The sequence below is a fragment of the Condylostylus longicornis genome, unplaced genomic scaffold, assembly GCF_029603195.1.
Source record: "Condylostylus longicornis isolate FDR11 unplaced genomic scaffold, ASM2960319v2 ptg000005l, whole genome shotgun sequence".
Lineage (NCBI taxonomy): Eukaryota > Metazoa > Arthropoda > Insecta > Diptera > Dolichopodidae > Condylostylus > Condylostylus longicornis.
In genome coordinates, this window is record NW_026577974.1 from 181,561 (window position 1) to 206,382 (window position 24,822).

The 24,822-nt window shown below is 27.9% G+C and overlaps 1 protein-coding gene across 11 annotated transcripts; it reads left to right on the forward strand.

Annotated features, from left to right (window-relative positions):
- Positions 1 to 59: 59 nt before the first annotated feature.
- LOC129616332 (uncharacterized) lies at positions 60 to 24,822 on the forward strand. Of its 11 annotated transcripts, XR_008697535.1 has the most exons (11): positions 60 to 1,492; positions 7,593 to 7,747; positions 9,792 to 10,073; positions 10,192 to 11,134; positions 11,204 to 13,628; positions 14,326 to 15,946; positions 20,391 to 20,531; positions 20,652 to 20,787; positions 20,863 to 20,978; positions 24,540 to 24,689; positions 24,773 to 24,822. XR_008697535.1 is itself a non-coding variant. In XM_055531995.1 (10 exons), the coding sequence occupies exons 2-10, from the start codon at positions 7,670 to 7,672 to the stop codon at positions 20,904 to 20,906; spliced, it is 5,583 nt and encodes a 1,860-aa protein (XP_055387970.1). In that variant the 5' UTR covers positions 60 to 1,492; positions 7,593 to 7,669; the 3' UTR covers positions 20,907 to 21,113. The 11 variants fall into 11 exon arrangements, 8 of the variants coding, with proteins under 8 accessions (XP_055387970.1, XP_055387927.1, XP_055387937.1 ...); XR_008697534.1 differs by having other exon boundaries at positions 24,540 to 24,797; XR_008697536.1 differs by lacking the exons at positions 24,540 to 24,689; positions 24,773 to 24,822 and adding an exon at positions 21,029 to 21,073.

Here is a 24,822-nt window from a genome sequence, read left to right on the forward strand (position 1 = left end):
GCTACCGAGATTTAAAAACAAATGACTTTTGAAGTTATTAAAGTAGAGTAAAGTGAATAATGTAGGTTATAAAAATAAAATAATTTGCAAAATATTTTATGCTTCATTGATGTTTTGACATTTTTACTTTATGTAATAAATATAATATGTTTTCATCAAGTATTGCGATATATTCTATTGTGATGAGTACAAAAGTAATAGTAGTGAAGACGAACGCTACTATTGCTTTGTTATAAAAAAAGTATTTTTCTTACATACAATAGATGCTATATGCATGTTATTTATTAAAGAAGTTTTTTTGTTCATTTACCTTATATATATTTAAAAATAAAATTTATTTTACTACTAACTATAACTACCTCTATCATAATTATAAAATAACATAAACTATCAACTGAAAAATGAAAATCACACCTAGAGAAATATTCTCCCAAAATAATTTTATTCATTTCTTTAGGCTTTGTGGTTCGCATAAATCTTAATCAGATATGAAATTTATAAACCAGATTTAATTTAAATCAGATTTGCAGTCAGATTTTTTAAATGTAAAACGAGACAATTAATTTTTTGTACGTGTTTGAAACAGCGATCAACCCAGATATGTCAAAAATTTACCTACGTTCTACAACGTCCTACATCAAGAAATCAACTTTTTACTTAAATGGAAGGACAACAAGGAAGGCAGCACTTTAGAGGAAATACTAATCCTTTTAGTAAATGCAAATTTTATATTAGCAAAATATCTCAGCTTGTAGTGAGAAAATGATTTACAGGAAATAAGTAAACGCTCTGATGTAGCTAAAAAACTAAGACTATTTAATAGATAAAATACGTCTCAGGCATCCACACGGTTGAAGGCGTGCTAAAAGGTAATAAAATTGTCAATCACTAGTCTATTTATCTGGCAAAATACCACGATAAGCAAACATTCTGATGTAGTTAAAAAACTAAGACTATTCAATAGATAAGATACGTTTCAGGAATCTATACGGTTGAAAACATGCTAAAAGGTAATAAAATTGTCAATCACAAGTTTATTTATCAGGCAAAATATCAGACAAAAAAATCGAGTAATGCATCTTCGCCATTAGTCCTAGGGACATTCACCCTACTTGAGGACTATTCCTGTATGGAAAATCGAAATCAGAATTTTGGAACCATTCCCGTGCGCAACAGAAATTTCAATCATTCAATACTACGGTACCGGTGAATCAAATAACGAAGAGGAAAGTTGTACTCGCAACCCTACAACTAGCAGCAACATCTATATCCCAAAAACTTGTACAAGGCAATAAACTCCAACTCCGGCAAGACAAACACGTCGAAAATCTCCAGTAGCGATGAGCATAGATGGATTTATAAATTTAAAACTTATGAACAAACTAAAAGAAATTTTCCAACGAATCAACAAGAACTTTTTACAGCTTTTTTCATCAGAATCAGATTAAATCGTTGAAATTTGTCGAATGTGTAAAACGATGTAATCATTTTGGTAATTAAAAATTCAATAAATTTTGTAATTTGTTTGTTCTTTGTAACATCTATTGTTACTGGAAATTTTAGTTTAGAAAATATTTTTTTATTCAACATAGAAAATTGGAAATTTTTAGGTTAATATACATATTTTGATTACTGTGAAATAGTATTAAATTATAAAACATATGTATACAAATTATATTACGTAAATGGAATGAATCATTAGCTATGTATGAACAGTAGGTGCTACTGTTCGTATCAATATTAGATTAAGCGCATACATAGTACATACTATGCACACGTATGTACGTACATATTCATGTGTATATAGGCATACCTCGTTTAACGCTACCTCTTTTAACGCTGTTTCGTTATAACGCTCTTTTGAAAAAAAAATTTTCAAAAATTATTATATCTCTTGGAATCACCAAATGTAAATATTTTATGTTGTCACATTAAAAAAAAAAAAAAATTTTTTTATTTCACAATAATCGAAATTCTAATGAAATAATTTTTATTTGACTACAGTCGCAATTCTTAAGAACTATTACATGTTCAAAGATTCTTAAGAGAGAGATTATGTATATTGTTTTTTTGAGAGTATGTTTGGAAAATAATCTAGGAATAATCCAAAATGCTTTAAAAGATTTATGTGAAAATGATCCCAATTATGAAAGGTCTTGTGCTATAAAACGAGGAGTAATGAATACTTTATCACCCTACATAGAACTCTTAAAGGAAAAGAGAAAATTATCAAAGCAATTAAGCTTAGACATATTTTTTAAAAAAGACAATTAAATATGAATTTACCTTTATTTTGTGAAATGTATTAATGTATTTATTTAATTTTATTGAAATTCTTATTTATTTTTTAATTTTTAAATGAAGTATAAATGAAATGAAATTTTTTTCAAAATAAAAATATATACAAACTTATTATTTTTGGCTTGAAAAAGTACCAAAAAAAGTTGGTAGTAACGTAACCCTATATTTTAGTGTAAAATATAGGGTATATTAGTTTCTGTTAACGCTCAACTTCTAGGAACGCATCATGAGCGGTAAACGAGGTATGCCTGTACAATATTCTTTTCGTTTACTATACATACATAGGAGCTTGTTTACTATACATACATAGGAGCTTGTTTACTATACATACATATAATACTATAAATTTACTATACATATAATTTTGGGCTTGTTTAGAAATTCTCCTTAGCATCACTAAAAATATAATACTACTTTGTACATAATATGAAAGGAGCTTCTTTTCAAGTTTTTTTTTTTTTTTAAGGAATTTCTCAAATTTATATTTATCATGGGAGAACGATCTCAATTTAAATATTTTTTAAATGCTTTTGTATATTTACAGATGTAAATTGTTATGCAGCAAATATTGCGATTCGAATACCGAATCAATTATTATTTTAATATCGTCGAGTTCCTGCTTAAGTAATTTTATTTAGATTCAGTTCAGAAATTTATACATAACTTAACTCAGCGTTTTAAAATCCGCATTGTTGTTTTATGTTAACAGTTTCGAACATTATTTTTTGATATATGCATGTATGGATGCGGTCTAGAGATGAATGCGGTTTACATATGACCACAAATTTGTTAATACTATGTATGTATATACATATCAGCCGATCGTGTATCTCCCTTTTTTACTCGCTTTTTATTCACTTTCGAATCAGAATTCTCAGCGTTTTCTAATGAATATTTCACTTTATCAATAAGACAACTCATTTTCTCCATTAGATTTTTGCATTTTTTCTCAAATTATCGACTGAACATCTCACTTTCAAAAACATAGTGAATAAATTTTGTGTAAAGTTTAGAAAAAAAGAGATTAGCAATACCGAATAATTCGTCTCACTGAAAATTACATTATATAAAAATATAATACATAGTTACTCACTCTCTTCTCACTTGCCGAGTAAAACAGCGGGATAGACGATCAGGCCTTATTTGTATATTAAGACAATAAAAAAAGAAGCGCTCTTTCAGATTAATTTTTGCTTTGTGTTTACTGTCTAAAATTACATATGGTGGTACGAGATTTTTATGATGGAAGTAACTGACCATACATTGTCTATGCTGAAAAGACATTGTGTTCAAAATTATAAACATTTCATTATCAAAATAAAAGTATTATAAGAAAGATTCACTGATTTTAAATTCGCGGCTATGCAGTATTAGTCACAATTAAGATACTATAATTTGTAGCATTCAGTTGCCACAACGTTTCCAAGAGTATCCATCTTCATAACAAAAACATCTTCAGCAACGAGAATAGAAGATTATTTATTTTTTTAAGACTGGGGTGGCTTAGCTGTTAAAATTTTTTTAAAAGCAAAAATTTCTAGGGCATTTGTTTTTACACAAAAGTCTAAAAATTTATATTTTTTTTTACAGAAATTGCATAATGTTTTAATTTCCATATAGTTAGCAGGAATAACTAGTTAATAATTTCTGCTCGTTCACAGAAAAACCTTCTTGAATTTTCATTTCATCATCATTAGTTTGTGTTTCAGTAGAGTTCCTCAACTCATATAATTCAATTCTAATAATTATCAAAAAAATTTTTCTTGAAAATTTTATTTTTCAGAGAAATGTTTTAAGATATTTATAAGAAAAATGTCATTATTCAATTAAATACGTATTCTTCCATATATAAGGCAACGGAAAGATTTGTTTTTTTAGTTTTCTTCTATTTCGCGTTTATCGTTTTTATTATGTTTCATCATTTTGCCTATTATTGTGTTTATTTTATTTTATAAATTTTCTTTATATTGTACGAGGAAAATTCGTAATCGCAAATATTCTTTTATATGTAAACATACATACACACATATTAAGTTATAACAAAATTGTATAATGATATCTACCGATGTTATACACACTGTAAAGCGACATATGTACACACACATGTGTATATTGGATCGATCGTATATTGTTATTTTAGTTCTAGCTTTAGTATCGAGGCATTCAAGGCGTTGAACTAAATTTTTTTTTATTCACTAATCAAGTGTTCCAGAAATATGTGTATTCAATACAATTCTATTTAATAAAAGTTGTATATTGCAATATTATCAGTGGTACTATATACAACATAACTATACTCAATAAATTACACTATATACATATGTACATATTTATGTACATATTCACATACATGTGAATATTTAAGGATAAAATAAGGTTTATGTATAATAATATAATAGCAATAAAAATAATAAGCCAATTAAAGAAATACCAATTGTAAATGTACCTACATACATATACGTTCCTACATTCATTAAAATATACATATATGTATATACTTATGTATAATGAAAATTGATGAAAAGAAGTGATATCATAATTAATTCTCTCCAAAAAAATATATTATTCATATACGTACATATCTGTATTATATAATATACCCATATACATATACATTAATTTGGATGGGAATTACTATACGGAACTTATATATATGTATATACATACAATATATGTACATTTTAAATTTAGAGAAAAAACTTCTGATCAAAAATAGTACAAACTCTTTATTTATTTTAAATACCTATTCATGACTAAAGTTGATTCAAACAAACTTACACATGTGGTTACATTATTAAAAAAATTTATAAGCGTTGATACAATAAAATGCGTATATGTATGTATATTATACATTTATTTTATTTTGGTAAATCAAAAAAAATAAATCTGAAACGAATATAATATGTACGTGCATACATATACATATATATATATGTGTTTATTTTGAAAAATATACATAGGTACAATATTTTTTATTAATAAATGTACATATGTAATTATGATTGAGTAATTTTTTAGTATCAATGTCTGAACAAAAATATTTGCATATAATTACATAAAAATAAGTCTATGTAGGAAAAATGTTGACTATTTAATAATTTGTTTTTAATGGTTCTTTTAAGACAAAACTTTCCGGAGTTTTTTTTGAAAAACTCTATTTTCAGAGCCTTTCAAGAACTTTCAAATTACTTATCAAAAAAATAATTGGCTTTTAATATAATATAAATGTGATAAAAATAAAAATGATAATTTTTAAGTAAATTTGTAAATTAATTGAGCTAAGACGACATTAATATTAAAGAAAAATAAAAAACTACTAAAAATTTTTAGTGTTACTGAAAAGTGAAAACCAACGAAAAACGATAAATACACGTAAATATACACTTTTATGTATGTATGTACATATGTACATTTCCATGTGTGTAATTCAATTAATGAGAAACTGAACCAAAATGTAAGTTTAAAAAAAGTGAAAGTTTTTGTAAAAAAGCATCAACATTAAAACAAAAAAAAATAAAGAATATTGAATATTATCAAATTTATGTTAACTTAAAATAAAATGAAAACGGCACTGTCAAGTACTTAATCCCGCAAAAATAAGCAACCTATGAACTAATTCCGGTAATTGACAATATTTTTACGCAGTTGAATTAATTGAATCTTAAATGAGATTAAGTAATACAGAGTTAGGGAAATACCAGTGAGGAAATTTTAAAAACTTATGTTGTTAAAAGGTCTGGTATAATAGAGTTTTAAAAAACTTTATAAAGTTCTTGCATGCAAAGCGTGTAGGATAGTACATTTGGACAAAAATGAGAGAAAATGATGACGTTTTCTTTTTCTCAATGTTTAAAATTTTTTCTAGTTTCGTAAAATAAAATTTAGTGTTTTAAAAAATTTTGAAATCTTACAATCGAAACATACATATGTACATATGTTTTCCTTGATTATGTCAAAAGGTTTTATTTTTAAAAAAAAAATTTTAAATGTTTAGTAATTATTTTGAAATTTGGCGTTTATCACCTATTCATAAAAATTATAAAAGTTTTTTCCGTCTGGTTTACTTTTTTTTTTAAATGAGATTTTTTTTTCTTTTTGCGAGAAATAACGTTATGGTTTCTGTTTTTAAAGATTTTTTAAGTTTTATACCAGACAGTTTTTTTTCTATATAATACTTTGTACTTAGCAGGGGCTGTCATAAATGGTACCACGGATAAAAAGATGGTGGTAAATTTTTTTCTTTAACTTTGAGTACTTAAGTCAACTCAACTCAATATAAAAATGTGTAAACTAATAATTTTCAATGTAAAATATAAATATTCAACTTATAAATAAATTCAAACTTTATTTATTAAAGTGCTGAATTAAACATTTTTTCGTACTTTTCTACATTTAATTGAAAATATTTAGAAATATAAAGAAAAAAATATAAAACAGATAAAAACGGTATCTAGGGGACAAAGGTTTTATAACAAATCTTTAACAAGCTTTAAGTACCAATTTCAATCAAAGTATAAAAACAAAGAAAGTATTCGAATTAAAAACATTTCTTTTATGAGACAAAAAAAATTAAAAAAATCGAATTTTTTAAAATTTATGACGTAGTCCAATCCGAAAGTTTCAATTTCAATCAAAATTTACGGGTTTAGAGCTCTGTTACATAGATACGTACCATTATTTCATAGAAGTGAAAATGTTACTGGTATAAAACTCAGTAAGAGTGTCAATCAACACAATTCATTGGATCAATGGAAAAAGATTGCTGATTATCGCTAAAGCAAAATCTCGTCTTCACACTACGGAACCAGATAGAAAATGTTGCAAAAAGTTGGCAAAAGATTGATTAATTAATTATAATGCAAAGGTCATTAGTTATCGATACTTTTTTAGGCGTTAGTTGAAGTCTTTTAATTGTTAATCCTGTAGGCTTTAGGTTTTATTTAATTGTTATGACATCTTTGCCACGATTTCAACCGCGACCCGTCTCTAGAGTCGAAAGCTTCTACGGAATAAGTGAATAAGTAATTAACGAAGCAATTATAATACAAAATAAACTATAGGATTTTTAACAAATAACTCAAATTTTAACCTTTCCTGTAAAGTATTTATATTATGTAATTTATTAACAAACAAATCTGCGATATATGTATATATATAACGTATGTATATATTGTACGTAAATAGTATTTTTATTTTAAGTATGTAGTTGTTTTGAAATATTACATTAAATCTATAATTTATTCATCATGTAATTTTATTTTGCATTTTTTTTTATTTTTATTTTATTTTAGTGGTACATATGCATATGAGCAATTGGCTTAAAGAACTTGGGGTTTTGACTTTATAGAAAAGAAAAGAGAATGAAAATATGAACTATAACAAGTCAGAATTAGTTGAAGACCAAAGAGATAATGCAAAATCATCAAATAGAAATAATAACAAACAGGTGATAAGTTTGCACAGTATGATTGCATAATTATATTTTTATGTTCATGTTTTCTTTTTTGACAGGATCTAAAATTCAAGAAAGTTTATTTATGTACAGGGTTTTACGCATAAGGTGGCAAATAACTTCAGAGATGATTCTTTGATCAATTTCCATCAAATAATTTTATGGTTGGGGAGATGTATTTTTCGCATGTTTTTTAAACACATTTAATCTGAATTTTTTCAGTAAATTTTAAACAATTTACTGAAAAACTTTGAGAGATAGAGGAAAATGTTTTAATTAACTTTTAGATAACACAAATACTCCAGACATTTCGAGTTAAAAAAAAATTCTGACTTTGAATTGGATTTATTATTGAAATGCCCCCAATGGCATTTATTTATATTGCTCGAAAACGACTACATTGCAGTTGTATAAAATATTTTTTATAAAAATAAAATGTATTACTGTAGAAAATCTGCAAAGTCCTAAAAATGCCAATACTTGACTATTTATTGTAACGAAATCACAAACACTTTTCAAATTCAACAAACGTAAAAGGAGTCAAAATTATTGTTAAAATATTTTCGTACCACTCCCCACATAATTTTCATTCAGCCTTTTAATTTTAAAGTACTGAAAGGTATTCTAGCCTTTTAATTTTAAATGGCTGAATGAAATTCTTGGCGAAGTGAAAGGAAATTAAACAGTTAAATAAATGTGTTAACATAACTAATTATACTTTTTGGTAGCATGGCATTTACTATTAACTTTCCGATTTTATAGGAATTTGTTAAAGTTTGCAGTTTCGGAAATATAAGACGCCGAAAATACAACTTTTAAAATGTTCTTGTAGCAAAATCAATTATTTATTGCTGTCTAAAAGTTGCCAAAATTTCAAAAAGTGAAAAAAAAACGTGCATGTAATTTAGGTATCATATATACATATGTCAATTTTAACGATTGACGATCACTTCCCACAAAAAAAAAAACATGATCTTTGTGTTGGAAGGTTTACAAAGATTTCCTTTTGCCATTTCCACAGAACGTTCCTATTCGACTTACTCCTTATTGGTGCTTTCGTAAGACTGGTTAACCAGGAGGCGTAGGTCGTCGGATGCTTCGTCCAACTGTTGAATGGACCCTATGTTCAGATCGATCCCGGATATGTCTACCTTACCCTCCTCCCTGTATTTGGAACAGTCGTTCCTACTAATCAGATAGAGAATTTTTGTCAGAGGCACGCCAGTTTTTTATTTGGGATGTTACAAAAGGACTACATATGATAAGATCTAAGACCTTCTAATAAGTTGTTTTTTAACAAAAATTCAAAGAGGTTCTCACCTCTTAAATTTGTATCGGTGTTGTCCCATACTGTGCGATGCGTATTAGCGTCACAGCCCAATATGACCTATCAATCCTAAATTGTAAATCCGGCGTAACTATCCCGTTTTCTGGCCACATAGTTGAATACAGACGTGAATGGTCCCGAAGCCATAATCGTTGAAGTCACTGGCTGAAGATGTAGATGTTACTAGCGGCATGATAACCACGTTTGTTGCACTGCAGTCGACTCCCCCCGGAGATATCCTGCGGTGATGACACAGTAGTTATCGTTGGTGGCACTGCGTTCTTTAGTTCGTCTTTATAGTTGTTTTCGTCTTTGTTGTCGGCTGGTACCCGAAGTCCGCACAAACAGAGCTCGATCGCCTCACATTTCACTCACCTTTTTGCCATCGCCGTTACCAGAGTGAACGCGTGGAGGTGACACTACGGTTTTATACTCCAAAATATATAATATATATATATGTATATCTATATCTTAATATATATATATCTTTTATATATATATCTTTTTTAATGAAATTTTCGTTTTATTGTAGAATGCATAGTGTAAATATAGTATGCTTGTGCTAAAATTTTGTTTTTACTTACTTTCTTATATTTATTATAATACGAAAAATATATTGGCATAAGAGAAAAAGCCGTAGATAACTGGGAGCTTATTAATTTAGATTAAACAAACTAAAGCCTCTTATGTTGCATTTTCTTTATATTCCAGCAGTCATCGAAATTACAACTTCAAACCTCAGTTATACCGACATTTTTTCGGTGGTTCAAAAAACCAAATCTTCTTAAACATCAGCAGTTTCATAGTGGTAGATCAGCCATCGAAACAACGTCCCGTCTTTATGATAATAATAGCACAGAATCACTAAATTTAAATTTTGAAAACTATTCAGGCAATTCTTTATCACCCACCTTGAGTTGCGATAGCGTACTCAGTACGTCGACAACAGGATTCGCTTTTATTAAACCAAACAAATATGGAAACTTAGTGGAGGTAATGTATTAGTTGTTCGTTTTTGTAGTTTTTGTGAATGAAATTATGTACATATGTACATAAACATATAGCTTCTGTTAAGAAAATTTATTTATATTTTGCTTTTTTTTTATTCCAGCCAAAAATTTTGTCAAATAATCAATTGGAAAGTAATTCAATTCGATGTGAAAGTAAGAATTTCGACCTATTGACTACAGAAATTAAAGATACATGTAAAACAGAACCAAAGTTAACATTAAAGCAAAAATATTTTTTATTTGAATCTGATACTTTAAAATCAAGTAAGTCCGTAGACGATTCCACTACACAATTATCACCATCCAAAATATATTCTAATTATGATAACTTATCTTGGGTTACCGATGAAAGTGATTTAATTCAAAATAAAAAAAATAATTCTTTTGGAGGAGGCAAAGAATTATCTGAGGAGTTGTTTGTGCCAACTAGAAGAAGCCGTTCGCGGCGAACAGTTAGCGATAGCTCAAAACATATACACTCTGGTGCTTATGTTCATGTAAAAGGAAAGCGAAAAGCTCCACATCCACCGTCAATTACAAATAACGTCGAAATATTTTCGCAAACTCCGTATTTGCTTGACAAATCTACTACCGAATCAACTGGAAATAACTGCCAAACATTGTCACCAGTATCGACTGGAAGAAAAAAACGAAAAGCACCACCACCACCACCTATACTAACTAATTTCGTATCAGATAACGTGAATATTGAAAAGCAATATGATAAATCATCATTTTCATCCAGTGAGTCATCTAGCTTAATTATAAAAAATAAAAACATAAACAAAATTGAAACGAAAAGAAACTATTGTGAATCTTTCTCAAAAACAGATATTGTCGATGAAGGACGTAAGTATAATGCTGAAGCTCTTCTAAGTCAACCTGAAATTAAAGCTTGTCAAAATATTTGTGATCCAAGAGATCGACTTAGTACGGATCGTGATAACCGAAGGTCAAAATCGAAAAACCGAAATACAGCTAAATCAATTACATCGCTTACTGCAAAAGAACAAGAGTCGACCAGTCCTATTAAACAATTTATAGGTAATAAAAAATCAATTAATAACACTTTCGACATAAAAAATCACTTACTAATGCCGAATAATTCTTTAGAGATTTCGAACGATACAACTTCACTAACTCCACCCCAGTCACCAATATCACTGCGACCGTGGTATAAACGTCCTATTTCAATGAATAGAGAAAGCGTAATTCCATTTAGGCGAGAAGTGAAATTAAAAACTATGGAAAAATCTAAACAAAATGATTTACCTGAATCTGGACTGCCTGAAGTGAGTTTTTCGCGGTATTCAAATTTTAGTAGTCGCAATAAGCTTCATTTATTTACTCGTCAAAAAGATGTTAAAAATTCAAAGAGTGAACAACGTTTTTCTAATATAAATATACCAAATATTAGTGAACTTGATCGTGAAGCTGCTGCAATTCTAATAAATGAGTCAAAACCATTAAATTGGGTAGAAAATCAAACATATAATCCTCCAGATCATTTGAAGCTAGACCAGAAAATGCTTCAAGGCACAGGTGCATTAACCAACAAAAGTGAAAATTTGGTACTTTCTAAAATTACAGGTAAATATAACGATGGCAGTGATTACGCGAGTGCAGAAAGTCAACAATCCGCAAAAGATTTAATAAATAAATTTGAAATGCAATTAGAAAGACCCAAAGTAACAGTCAATTCTTCGTATGTTGCTAAAACTGAGAGCTTTGTTGGAATTGCTACCTCTAGTAATAGTAGTTACCCTGAACCATGCTTGATTACAAACCAAAGCCCTGGTTTTAAGTGTAATTCCAATTATGTAAACGATAAAACTGAAGCCGAAACTGAATACTCTATACTCGACTCACATAAAAAATTAACATGGTGTTGTTCTTACTGTACATTAGAGAATCCAAATTCCAGAATAATTTGTGAAGTTTGTGAACATTTGAAATCTTTTGAACATTGTTTAGAAGAAAAACCTAAAACTCATGTTATCAAAACAAGGGAAAATATATCTGATGAATTGCCAAAATCAATACCTACTACCCCACAGAATTCTAAAACGCCTGCCCAAGATTGGAAATGGAAAGCTGAAATTGTAAAAAAATATTTTTCAAAGCCGGAGAATGCAAGTGCAGGATCAATCAAAACTTTAAATTTAGAATTAACTGTTGATAAATCTTCAAGTAGTTTTTTAGTTGATATACCTGAAACAAATACCAGAAAACAAATTAAGCAAGATATGCTGTCAAATGAAAATTCCAATAAAAATTTGATTCAACATCAATTTGATGAAAAATTAGATGTGGATAAAAATAGCGAGTGTCAGATCAATAATAATGACCTTAATCCAATTAATTTTGAACAAATTCGTATGACCAGATTATTGAAATTTAACATTATTACTCCATCAAATATTGAATGTTTTACAAATATTCAAAATAATGAAGAAAAGGAAAATATTTTAAATGACCCCAATTTACTAGAAAAGGAAAAACAAAGATTACGGGAAAAAATTCGTGCAATGAATGCAAAAGCTCTGGCTGAAAAATATCCAATTTTGAAAAAAAATTTATCTATAGGTGATCCGTGTGCTGATACACAAACATCCTCACAACAAATGTGTAAAGAGTTTTTAAAAAAAAATGAAAATCCCACTTCTTCAGTAACCAATTCAAACAAAGTTGTGAATTCAGATTTTTTTTTGTTGAAACCCGAAAAAAATCTTAACGAAATTCAAAGCAATGAAATTAGTTCAACAAAAGGAACAAAGAAATCTTTGAATGAAGAAAATGGATTAAATATTTTAAAGGACGAGGTTTCAGAAAACGAAATCAAACTACAAGTTAATGAAATGGATGTTCTTCATCAGACAAATGAGTCTAGTTTTAATCATAAATCAGGAGCTGTTAAAAAAATTTCATCAAATTATATTTTTCCTTTAGTAAGATCAAACAAGGATGTTAGAACGCAGATAAAATCTCCGAAAAACAAGTCAAGCAAATTTAACAGCGATATTTATATACAGGAAAATAAACCTGTTAAAGTCTCGTCATCCTGTCAAACATCTGGTTTAATAAAGAAATCAAGTGAATATGACAGCAAAACAGAGACTTCCTTGAACGCTCTGATTTCGCCGATCAAAAATTTTAAATTTAAAAATGATGAAGTAAAATTTAACAGTAAAACAAGTTACAAAAACAATGACGAAGATGATGCTATTATTTATAAAGATTTGTCCCATCTGGATAAAGAGCAAGTTAAAGAAATAAGTAGAAAATTAACTTCTGCTGAAGGACGTAGTAATTTTAAAAGGAGTTTAGATAATGGGAATGTAAATGGAATTAGTCACACAGATACTCTAGTTTTAAACAAAATTTTGCGAAATTTAGAACAGGCTATTAGTGAAGGCAAACACGAATTAGCTGCTAAGTTAGCAATGGATTTAGCTAAAATGAAAGTATCACTCCATGTTACAAAGTTAAAATCACAAAAAGCATGTTCATTTGATTGCGATCTCAACCAAAATTTCATGTGAGTAAATTAATTATATGCATATTTACATAAGATGATTTTATTTTATTAAATACATAAATATTTACGCATTTAATTTTAATTTTATATATACTAGATATACGACGAAGATTTACAACCAACTTATATAATATACCGTTTGAATTATGACTGAACTTTCAGAAAGTGAAAAAAATATTTTTTCATTTGTATGAAAATTTCACTTTTTAGAAAGTTACTTTTTAAAATAGTATTTTCTCAGATTTCCTAAATTTAAAACAAGGTAAAAGTAAGAAGGCAACTTCAAAATTCTGCAGGTTCTCAAAATCTTTCCTAGGAAGATTTTTCGACTAATTTTGAAAAATACTTCTTAAAAATGCGCGCAAAGCCTTACAACTTCAAATAAATGTTTTTTTTATTTATTAAAGGAAACCTAAATAAAATTTTCATTTTTGAAATAAATTTTGATTTTCAACCTTAACATAAATACATACATACATTGTGCATAACATGCATAACTTTTTATAAAACAAAAAAAACGTAAAATACTTTATAATTTTGGTTCTAATTCATTTAAAATTATGTTAAATTTAAATTCTTACATAGTGTATACTATATGTATATGTATTCAAATTAGTATATTTATTAAGTACTTTTTAAATTTTATTTTAGACCCCATTGATAGTTGATCAACATTTAGCAATATTTTTATTTTCAGAGTGGACATGTTCATTGAAGATCGAATATCACAGAAAGGTCCAATACAAATATCTGTAAATCCATTAATGACAGTGGAAGATCTAAAAAAAAAAGTTTTGCAAGACTATAATATTCCGATTCAGTTACAAAATTGGATAATAAATGAAGAATTGCTATATAATGAGTCTTTATCGTTGTTCGAGTGTGGTGTTAAAAATAATTTGGCAAATTTATATCTTTACATATTGACACCACCAAAAGAAATAAAAGCTTGTGGAGTTGATTATAAATTCACAATTCCCAAAACCTCCAAAGCGTTTCAAGAAGACGATTTCAATGATCAAATCAACATAAATTCGTTAAAACCATCAGATAACTGTAAAAAGGGAGATAAATTAAAAGACCATTCAAATACAGAATTAGTGGATAATAATAAAACAGAATCGGAAAGTTGTATGCGATCGAGTTCTTTAAATACTAATGGTGACACTGCTCCATGGAAATGTTCCTTGTGTACTTTAATTAACAATCCGTTGGTATTATCATGCTCAGCATGCTCAAAAGCGAAGCCTATAACGAACTTTGAAAAATTGTCAGTATCAGAGAAAGCAAGCACATTTCTTGTGGATGATACCCCAAGTACGTCTTATTCTGTATCAAACACCAAAAATTCAAAATCATATCCAAATAATTCTCTTTCTACAACGAAAACAATCACCAGTTCGAGTTACACCTGCAATGCCGCTACATCAAATACATCATTGTCACATAATAACTTTAATATAAGTGATAAAGATAGTAATGAGAAAGTTTTATTCCGCCCAAAAGAACAAAAAAATGATTTAAGTAAAACTAATCCAAGTCGTAAATCAACGGAGCTTTACAACATAGTCGAAGAGGATAAAAAACCAACTCCGAGAAGTGTACCGAAAGCTCAAGTGAATGCAACTCAACAACAGCACTCTACAAACTTTTCTAGTCCAAATATCACAAAGAATAAATATCGAGGGGTGGACAATTTCAATCCATATAGAAAAGATAACGATATATTTTTGCAATATAATAATTTTGAAAATAACAATGTAATGACAAATATGAATATAGTAGCTCCGAAATCAACTAGTGCATCTTCGGTAGATCTAATAAATAAAAATTTTAAATCTGATCGAACAAAAGATTTTGCATTATTGAAGTCGCCATATTCAACTAGTCATTACTTAGAATTAGTAAAACTACATAACTTGGACGTTGTACGAAATTTTGAGCCCTTTGAATGCCCAATATGTTTCGAAAATATCGAGCACGATAGTGGCGTAGTGCTACGGGAGTGTTTGCATACATTTTGCAAAGATTGTTTGGTTAATACAATTATATTTAATGAAGAAGCACAAGTTAAATGTCCTTATATGGACACTGTCTACAGTTGCAATAGCTTTTTGCAAGAGCGGGAAATTAAATCTTTAGTTACAAAGGATATATTTGAGAAACATTTAGCAAAGTCAATTAAATTAGCTGAACACTATATTGAAAATGCATTTCATTGCAAAACCGCTAATTGTAGAGGCTGGTGTATATATGAAGATAGTGTGAATGAATTTTTATGCCCGGTATGCAATTTGAAAAATTGTTTGACATGTGCGGTACGTACTTATAGTTTTTTACTAAGTAAACAGTACATATTTTTTTGATATATTACTAACTATAGTTATTCTAAATTTGTTAAAAAGTATTGCAATACGGGATAAGTGACAATACGTAACTGCATAAAATAAAATTTTACAGGAGATAATAAAAACTATTTAATATACATATGTAAATTTCATTTTTATACAAAAAAAATAATTTATATCAATCGCATTTTATGTTTCTTAAAAAATTTTGAAAAAAATAAATAATACTTTTTAAGTTTTTGCACTTACAAGTTGTCACAATGAAATTTGTATCAAAATTTTGTTATTTGCATGGTGTCACATAATATACTTTTTAAACAAGTTGATAATTTGAAATGTAGCGAATTTAGATTTGCTTGACTTTTTGATCTGATTTGACTAAATAGAAAAAAATATTAGTAATTTATTAACAAATAACAATTAATTTTTTAAAATTTGTATCAATCCAATTTTTATTTCAAAGAGTAATTTAGAACTTAAGTAAAATAAAGTCAAATAATTCATTATTGCAAAAAACAAGAAAACAATAAGTTAAAATAATAAGCTAAAAAAATTAAAAAAACAAAATAAAACATTTATAAATAATAAAACAGAAAAGAAAAGTATTTAAACTTTATGCGGAATATTATCATAATACAAATGGTAATTTTTCGGAATCACATTTTTCAGTTCTTGAAGATGATACCACTTTTGATTTTTAATGTTAAATGGGTTATTGTGCAAAACTTCACAAATGTTTAATTTAAGTAACGCTAAACTTTTAGCACCTTTTAAAATAGCGTTAGACAAAATATAACTTTTATTTTGGTAAACACAATTACAGCTCCAAATAACGATTTCTTTATTTTAAGGACATTTTTCCGACAAATACTCAATAAGGCAGGAAACAAATGTACTGGCACTTAAATTAGCCTACGTTTCATCAAACCAATAACATTAACATTTTTTGTATATAAATCTTGTGATACATTCCTTTTTGGTAATAATTTGGAACTAATTATGCCCTTATAAAACTAAAGTGGGTACAATATTCTTTTTTTTCAGGCCAAGTTTTGACCAGAAATATTTACGCAGTTCTCTCCCTTCCCCTTCGGTTATTTGATTACATTTAAATAATTTTAAAGTTTAACTGTTTTCGGACGTACAATTCTCTTTGCTTTTCATTGTTCTTGTCTTGCCAGCCTAAATATTATTTGCCTTCTTTTCGATTCTTCTTATTTATAAAATCTTTTATTTTTGATAGATTTCGTTTTCTCCTATTTTATGCTAAACTATTAGTTTCGTTTGAAACTAAGGTTTCTAAGCTATGTGATTTTCCACTTGAAGAAGAACGTTCTTTATTTTGCCCCTAGTTTTTAATGAATATGACATTTTATCTTTTTCATATTCATTTATGAAATTTTGTTCCACTGGAAAATGTAATTTATTATTTATTTTCATCTTTAATTAAAATATTACTAAAATTATTATTGTATGTTTCATACAAGTCTAAATCTATAGTTATTATTTGATCTTAAACTATTTCACACATTTCCGAATCTCTTCCGAAGATTTCGTCGAATCAATAATCTAAACTCATAATATTTTTTGTTATTTTTACAAAATATATTGTTAATTTTTATAATTATTAATAAAGTACTATACGGTAGGCTCGTCACCTACCTAGTAAACTCAATAACGTAAGAAACTGGTTCATGGCTATCTACAATATCGTGTATCAGCCCTCCTCCAAGGAGCAAAGTAGGAATAAAAAAAAAATCATCACCATTTCAACGCAAACATTAATTTGTACGCAAGATTAGTACAAAATATTCTTGTGACAACTCGTAAGTTCAATAGGGGAATCATATTTTTATAAAAATAAAATTATAGTGACGCCTTGCCTATGATTTTACGAGCTGTCACTATAATTTTTACCGACCGTATTGTGTATACAATAGGTAGGTCATGTGATGGCAACAAATTTTGCATATCGAGTTTTCAGTGGGAATGTACTTCTCCATAGTAGGGAAGTGTAAGTAAACTATTTTTAGCAACGTGTCGGTCCGTCGGTCTGTCGGTCTGTCGGTTTGTTGGTCTGTGTGTGCACGCGTGTATCTCAAGTTCTGCTGAACTGATTTTGATGAAATTTTATATGTAAGTTTATTTCCACCATGGCACGGATTGATCAAGTTTTGGGATATATCAGCCCTCGGGAACTGCACTTTTTAGCAAGCCTGTTTTACATTTCTGACCATTTTAAAGAAAATACTCAACCGATTTGCTTGAAATTTCATACGTAAGTTTCGCTCGACCGGCCGCGAAACCTCCTAACTTTTGAAAGAAATCAGGCGTCGGCAACTAGACGTTTACTACGGGCCAAATATACATTTTTGTGTATATAAAGAGAAATAACCAACCGATTTAATTGAAATTTAATATTTGAATTCTTCGTATTAAAACAATGAACATATAAATTTTTTGGAAAGATCAGGGCTCGAAAACTGATCTGCGGGCCGATTTTACATTTTTCACCATATCTACGGTTCTGGTTATTACCGAAACTAACTGGCGAGCATTTCAGGGAATTCGGGCGGCAGAAAGCCAAATTCTACTAAATGCCAAATTTACATTTTTCTAGGTATGTTAACTATAAACTTACTAATGCCCTAAAAATTGAAAAGAAGTATTTAACGGTCATTTTTATAATAGACCGTAACACTTTCACTATACTAGACAATACACATTACGGTCGGTTATGTGCTTATCGCATCAGATTTTTTTAATAAAAACGGTTTTAAGTAATATTTCAAAGTTAGTGAAATTAAAATTAATTTTATCGCATTAAAAAAACTGTACTAAACAGCGAATTAAAATACAAAAACATTTCCAATATTTAGGTCATTAGTAAGCTTATAGTTAACATACCTAGAAAAATGTAAATTTGTCTCTTAGTAGAGTTTCGCTTTGTGCTGCCCGAATTCCCTGAACTGCTCGCCAGTTAGTTTCGGTAACAACCAGAACTCAAATATCAAATTTCAACAAATTCCATCAGGTCAGTTTTCGATCCATGATCTTTCCAAAAACTTTACGTGTTCATTGTTTCAATACGATGAATTTAAATATTAAATTTCAATGAAATCGGTCGATTATTTCTCTTTATATACGCAAAAATGTATATTTGGCCCGTAGTAAACGTCCAGTTGCTGACACTTGATTTCTTCCAAAAGTTAGGAGGTTTCGAGGACGGTCGAGCTGAGCTTATTTATGAAATTTGAAGTAAATTGGTTGAATATTTTCTTCAAAATGCTCAAAAATGTAAAGCAGGCCCGCTAAAAAGTGCAGTTCTCGAGGCCTGATATATTCCAATACTTGATCAATACGTGCCATGGTCGAAATAAACTTACATATAAAATTTCATCAAAAACGGTTCAGTCAAACTTGAGATACTCGCGTGCACACACAGACCGACAGACCGATAGGTTGCTAAAAATAGTTTATTTACACTTCCCTACTATGGAGAACTGCATTCCCACCGAAAACTCGATATGCAAAATTTGTTGCCATCACATGACCTACCTATTGTTTACACAATATGATCGGTAAAAATACGTATATATACATATACATATTTTAAAAAAAAGCGTTGCAAAACTAGAAAGTAGCTTATTATGGAAAAATTAACAAACTTAACAATAAAATTCACTACCAATATTTGTGTAGCTGATGTAAAGAGAAAAGTGTAAAAAAACATAATTTTTTTAAATAGTTTTTCAACAAAAGTTTATTTGTGTTACTTCGCAAATTTACAAACTGTTTCTTTCATTTGTTAATCTTGTTGTCTTTTTCAGAAACCTTACCATTTTTTTCAAGTTTGATTCTTAATATTATAGGACTTAATTCTAAAACTTGAAAGAGTAATTTCAAAGATTCATTATGCTACATATGTAGTTAAAATGCTTTATTTTGTATTAATTACATAATAAAATTAATATAATGAAATTTTTCCCATCCAATTTTTTCTCCTTTTGGAAAGTAGTTACTCATAATTAATTTCTCTCCAATTCAATTATTTTATTAAGAGCCTGATCTAATTGTGGATCTCGCATTTTTATTCACTGGCTGCCAAGATAATGCGAGAGAATCGCGCAATCGTTTTTTAAAATTTAATTTTCAATTAGGAAGAATTTTTCTGTCGTGAATTCGTGTAGCGTAACCCGTTTTTATGTAAAACTCATTATGTTTTTGAAAGTGACAAGTTTAATCAACATTTCTAAAAGAAATGATGACTTAATTGTTTAAATAAAAAAAATGAGGATTCTGATTTGAAAGAGCTCAAAGAATTAGACTGAAAATGCGAGATACATTAAGACTGTTAGTTTTAATTTTTTGCTGCGTATATTCTTAGTTTTATAATTAATTGTATGTATTTCAGGCGATTCATGATGGTATAACTTGCAAACAGTATCAAGATGGATTAAACGATTGCGATAACAATGAAAATTCAAAAAGAACTAAAGAAATGTTCAGGGAAATGGTGGAAAAAGGAGAAGCACTCAATTGTCCAACATGCCAGGTATACATTTTGAATATACTATATACATAGTTAGAAAACTATATAAATAATACAAGTAAATACAAATAAATTTGTTTCATTATTTCCTTTTTTTTTTCTGCAAACTCAAATGTACAAAAGGTTATAATGATGAAAAAATGGGGATGTGATTGGTTAAAATGTTCAATGTGCAAGACTGAAATTTGTTGGGTTACAAAAGGACCCAGATGGGGTCCTGCTGGAAAAGGTGACACTTCTGGTGGATGCAAATGTGGTGGTATGTTTTCTATTTAAAATTTCATAATGTAATGAAATAACCTACTAATGTGATAATTTCTTTTGTGGTTTCTAGTAAATGGAATAAAGTGTCATCCAAAATGCAATTACTGTCATTAAATCAAGAGTGACTTTCTCACGAAAATATTTTTGGGCATGTTTCAAATTTATGCCTATCTATTTCCAATTAAAGTAATATAAAAATAATAAATAAATTTTAAAACTAGCCAATCGTTTTTCAGCTGCTGCTATACAAACATACATATATTTACTTATTTATAAATCTTTATAATTGCAAATGTACAAAAACAAACGCAACATTTAATTAATAAAATGTAGGTTTATATATTTGCACAATTTAAATGATCTCAAGTGTAGCATAAAAGGGAATTAAATCTGAAAAAAATTATATGTACTAAGTTAACAAAACATAAAATTTAGTACCTATCTCTCATATTCATTTATTATGTATTTATATTCACATAATTAATTAAAACAATGAAATTTCCAAATTAATGTCCTTGGAATGGGTTAATAAAATTTTAACAAGATTCTAACTGAAGCTCGTTAATAAATCTAAAGCTACCTCAACACAAAAAAAAAATTAACAGATAAATATAATATGAGGAAACATGAATAGAAGTTATAGGAGTTTTTGTTGAAAATTTTTCATATTATTAATTTGGATCACTAAAATATTAATTGTAGTTATTCAAGACCTAGAAATACTTATGAACTAGCTCATTTTCTTTTTAAAAATACTCTTAGAATATTCTGAACTCTCAGTTATTCAGAATATTACATAGAATATGGCACAGTTATTTTGAAATATGCTTTTTTATTATTATTCGTTTTTTTCTTCATATTAAATTGGTATTTTAAATATAGAACGATTTTTTGTGCAATTAAAATTACTTCAAGAAAATAAAATTGACTTGCTAGCTTTAAATTTTTAAAGCTGTCGTACCCCACCTAGCAAAAAAGTCTCAATAATTCATTTTACTAGTTAAATGAATGATGTATAAAAAACCACAAATCATACAATTTTATCCTATTAAGAATGAATTTAAATCACTTTTCCCTTTCTGAACAAATTAAATATGTACTTGATATACACACCCTTGATTTTAAAAAAGTTTTTGTAACTTTAATTGTTGTAGTATACTTTTAAATATTTATTGCCACACTTACTTCTTGTATCACACGGAGGTATAAAAAAATATTGCTAAAAAAACAGTATACTTCAAAACTGTATTTCATACAGATATTTTATTTTGAAAACTTTTTGGATTCAAATTATTTTTAATATATTATATAGTAAAAACTTCATCAATGATTTAAGTACATAATTGATAACATATAGTGTTTGAAAAAATTTGTTTAAAATGCAGATAACCACGTCTAATATATATTTATGTATGTAGTTAATATTGTATATTATATTTTTAGCCTTTTCGTACGGAGGCTACGAAATTAAATGTACGTATATACATACTTATAGAGTATGTATGTACGTATAAACATATGTACGTATTAATATATTTATATGTAGGTACATATGGAATTATACATATATAAATAATTATGAACAAAAATAACATTAAATAAGATACATAATACATACATATGTTCTTATATATTGTTTCTGTATTTAAATTAAATTCTTGTTAGCAAAAGCTTTTTGTTTACTTATGTTGTTTACAATTAGAGTCCTTTTACGAACATCAAGAATTTATTTAAATCTTGATGTTCGCTTCTTAAAATTTTTTTATGAGCACTTTCGTATCAACCTGTTATGTGTACCTGTTTTTTAATTCATTCATTTATACTAAAGGTTTAGAATGTGTTTTGGGCATTTAATCCCTTTTCTGTTTCCTGCATTGTAAAATTATCAAATCAAATGCTCTTTGGTGTCTCTTGTTTCTTAAAATAATTTTTTTTCAGTGGTGAAATAATTTTATCTTTCGTACTTAAAGAAATTTTCTAACCCTCAAAGTATGTATATACAAACACATAAATGTTCCTACCCGTTAAAAGGGCAAAATTTTCCTGATATTTCCTGCTTGACTGGATCATTATTATCTTTACACTTTATAATAAAGTGCAAGGAAAAAATACAAAAAAATTATAATAAAATACATCTTTACGTATATACTTACATATACACATATATATAGGTTGTTCCAAAATTTCAATTTTTCAACTTTTGTATATTAATTCCTTCTTTTTCGTGTCACTTCATTGACATACATACATACACAATTTAAAATTTGAAATTGAGAATAACTTACTTTTGGATATATAACATAATTTCAACTTCATTTTGCAAAATAATAAAAAGGAAGAAAATAGTTATTTTCTTCCCTGTATTATTAACTTCCTTCCTAAAATTATTAATGGATTATAAAACTGTATAGCAGGAAAACGTTTATTGTGTCGATTAAATTTTTGTTTGGATTTCTTATCTGATCTTCAGAGCTTAACAATTTCTTTAATCTGCTCTTCTTCTAATTTAAATTTCTTAATAGCATAAAAAATAAGGAAAAAAATCTAAGAATATAGGCTTATTGTTACTGTCTAGCAATTAAGAATAAAATTTTGAAGAGATTATTGATAGTATTCTCCTTGCCAGCAATTTTAAGAAAATTAGAATTTAAAAAAAAAAAAAAACAGTTAGTATTTACACTTATTAATATAAGACTAAGAGCATAACAGTATTATGTACATACATATATATTTAAGGATGCAGTATTTAGTATAGAAAACGAAATATTTTATTTCATATTGCTAAATTAAAAAAATTTATGGCATCTTTTGTACTTAGTGTTCTGTCTTTAGAATCTCTAACGTACGTAGTATTAACTTCAACTAAAGTAGTATTGATCTAAAATATATCTTAGTTTAAAAAAATCTGTAAAATATTTCGTATTTTTTACAGGGAGGGGGTGTTTTATAATATTTATACATACATGTGTATGTACACGTACAGCATAAAAATTTTCAATCATAGTAAAACCAGCTACGGTTGTCGTGTAACCAAAATAAAAAAATACATATAATTTTTTTAAAAACTTTGTTTCAACAAATTCAAAATGTAAAACACATTTTGAAAATTTATATATGTATGTGTGTACCTATGCACGTCTAATAATGAACTGTTTATAATAATAAAATATATAAAACTTTTCCTCTCCTTACGAGTATATCAAAAAATTCTATGTAGCATGAATAGCATAACTTTTTTGGGCTTTAAGTATTTAAAAAATTTTCTTGTAGTATGTACATACATACATACATAATGAATAATAAATCAAAGATTTTGACATTCAAATTATAAAGAAACAAAATTATTTTTTCAATATCGGCTTTCTTTTATGACTATTATCTCTTATCTCAAAATTTTTCAGAGAATTCTTCCATGTACGCAACTGAATTTTTAACGAAATTTAATTATAAATGAGAAAAAATAGAGTTGACCTTTTCAACTCTGTGATACCCATACGAATTTATTATCCTATGTGCGAATAAATATGCCATAACTGATTATGGGACAGACTATGACTTTAAGTTGCGTGTATTACGATATTAATTTATGCAAAATTTCAGTACTATGTTTTTCAAAATATTGTGTGTGCCAAACTACTATTGAAGTTGTATGGCAGCTGCCAGAAAGAGCAAAGCAATTTCAGCGACTTTTATCAAACACATTGGCCCTACTAATATATTCGTTTTTGTGAAATTTCAATACCACAGCTTTTATAGTTCCTGAGATATAGCTAAGTAAATTTTGAAGTTGTATGGCAGCTACCCGAACCAGTGCCCTGATCAACTCAGAATTCGACGCTGATCAAAAACAAACATTTGAGTCTATATCTAAGACCGTTATTTTTAGCGTTACAAACGGTAAGGCAAATTTGGTATACCCTTCGAACATACGTTCATTCGGGTATAAAGAATAAATACATTTACATATTGTATGCTTTCAGAACGTTAGAACGAGAGTATCACAATAATTTTTGGACTACTTGACTTATAT

What these genes read in the sequence shown, in the direction of transcription:
- LOC129616332 (XM_055531947.1), top strand. Translation starts at nt 7,670, where the DNA reads ATGAACTATAACAAGTCAGAATTAGTTGAAGACCAAAGAGATAATGCA. An exon ending in TCAATTGTCCAACATGCCAG is followed by an intron (nt 20,532 to 20,651) that starts GTATACATTTTG and finishes AATGTACAAAAG; the next exon opens with GTTATAATGATGAAAAAATG. An exon ending in TGGTGGATGCAAATGTGGTG is followed by an intron (nt 20,788 to 20,862) that starts GTATGTTTTCTA and finishes TGTGGTTTCTAG; the next exon opens with TAAATGGAATAAAGTGTCAT.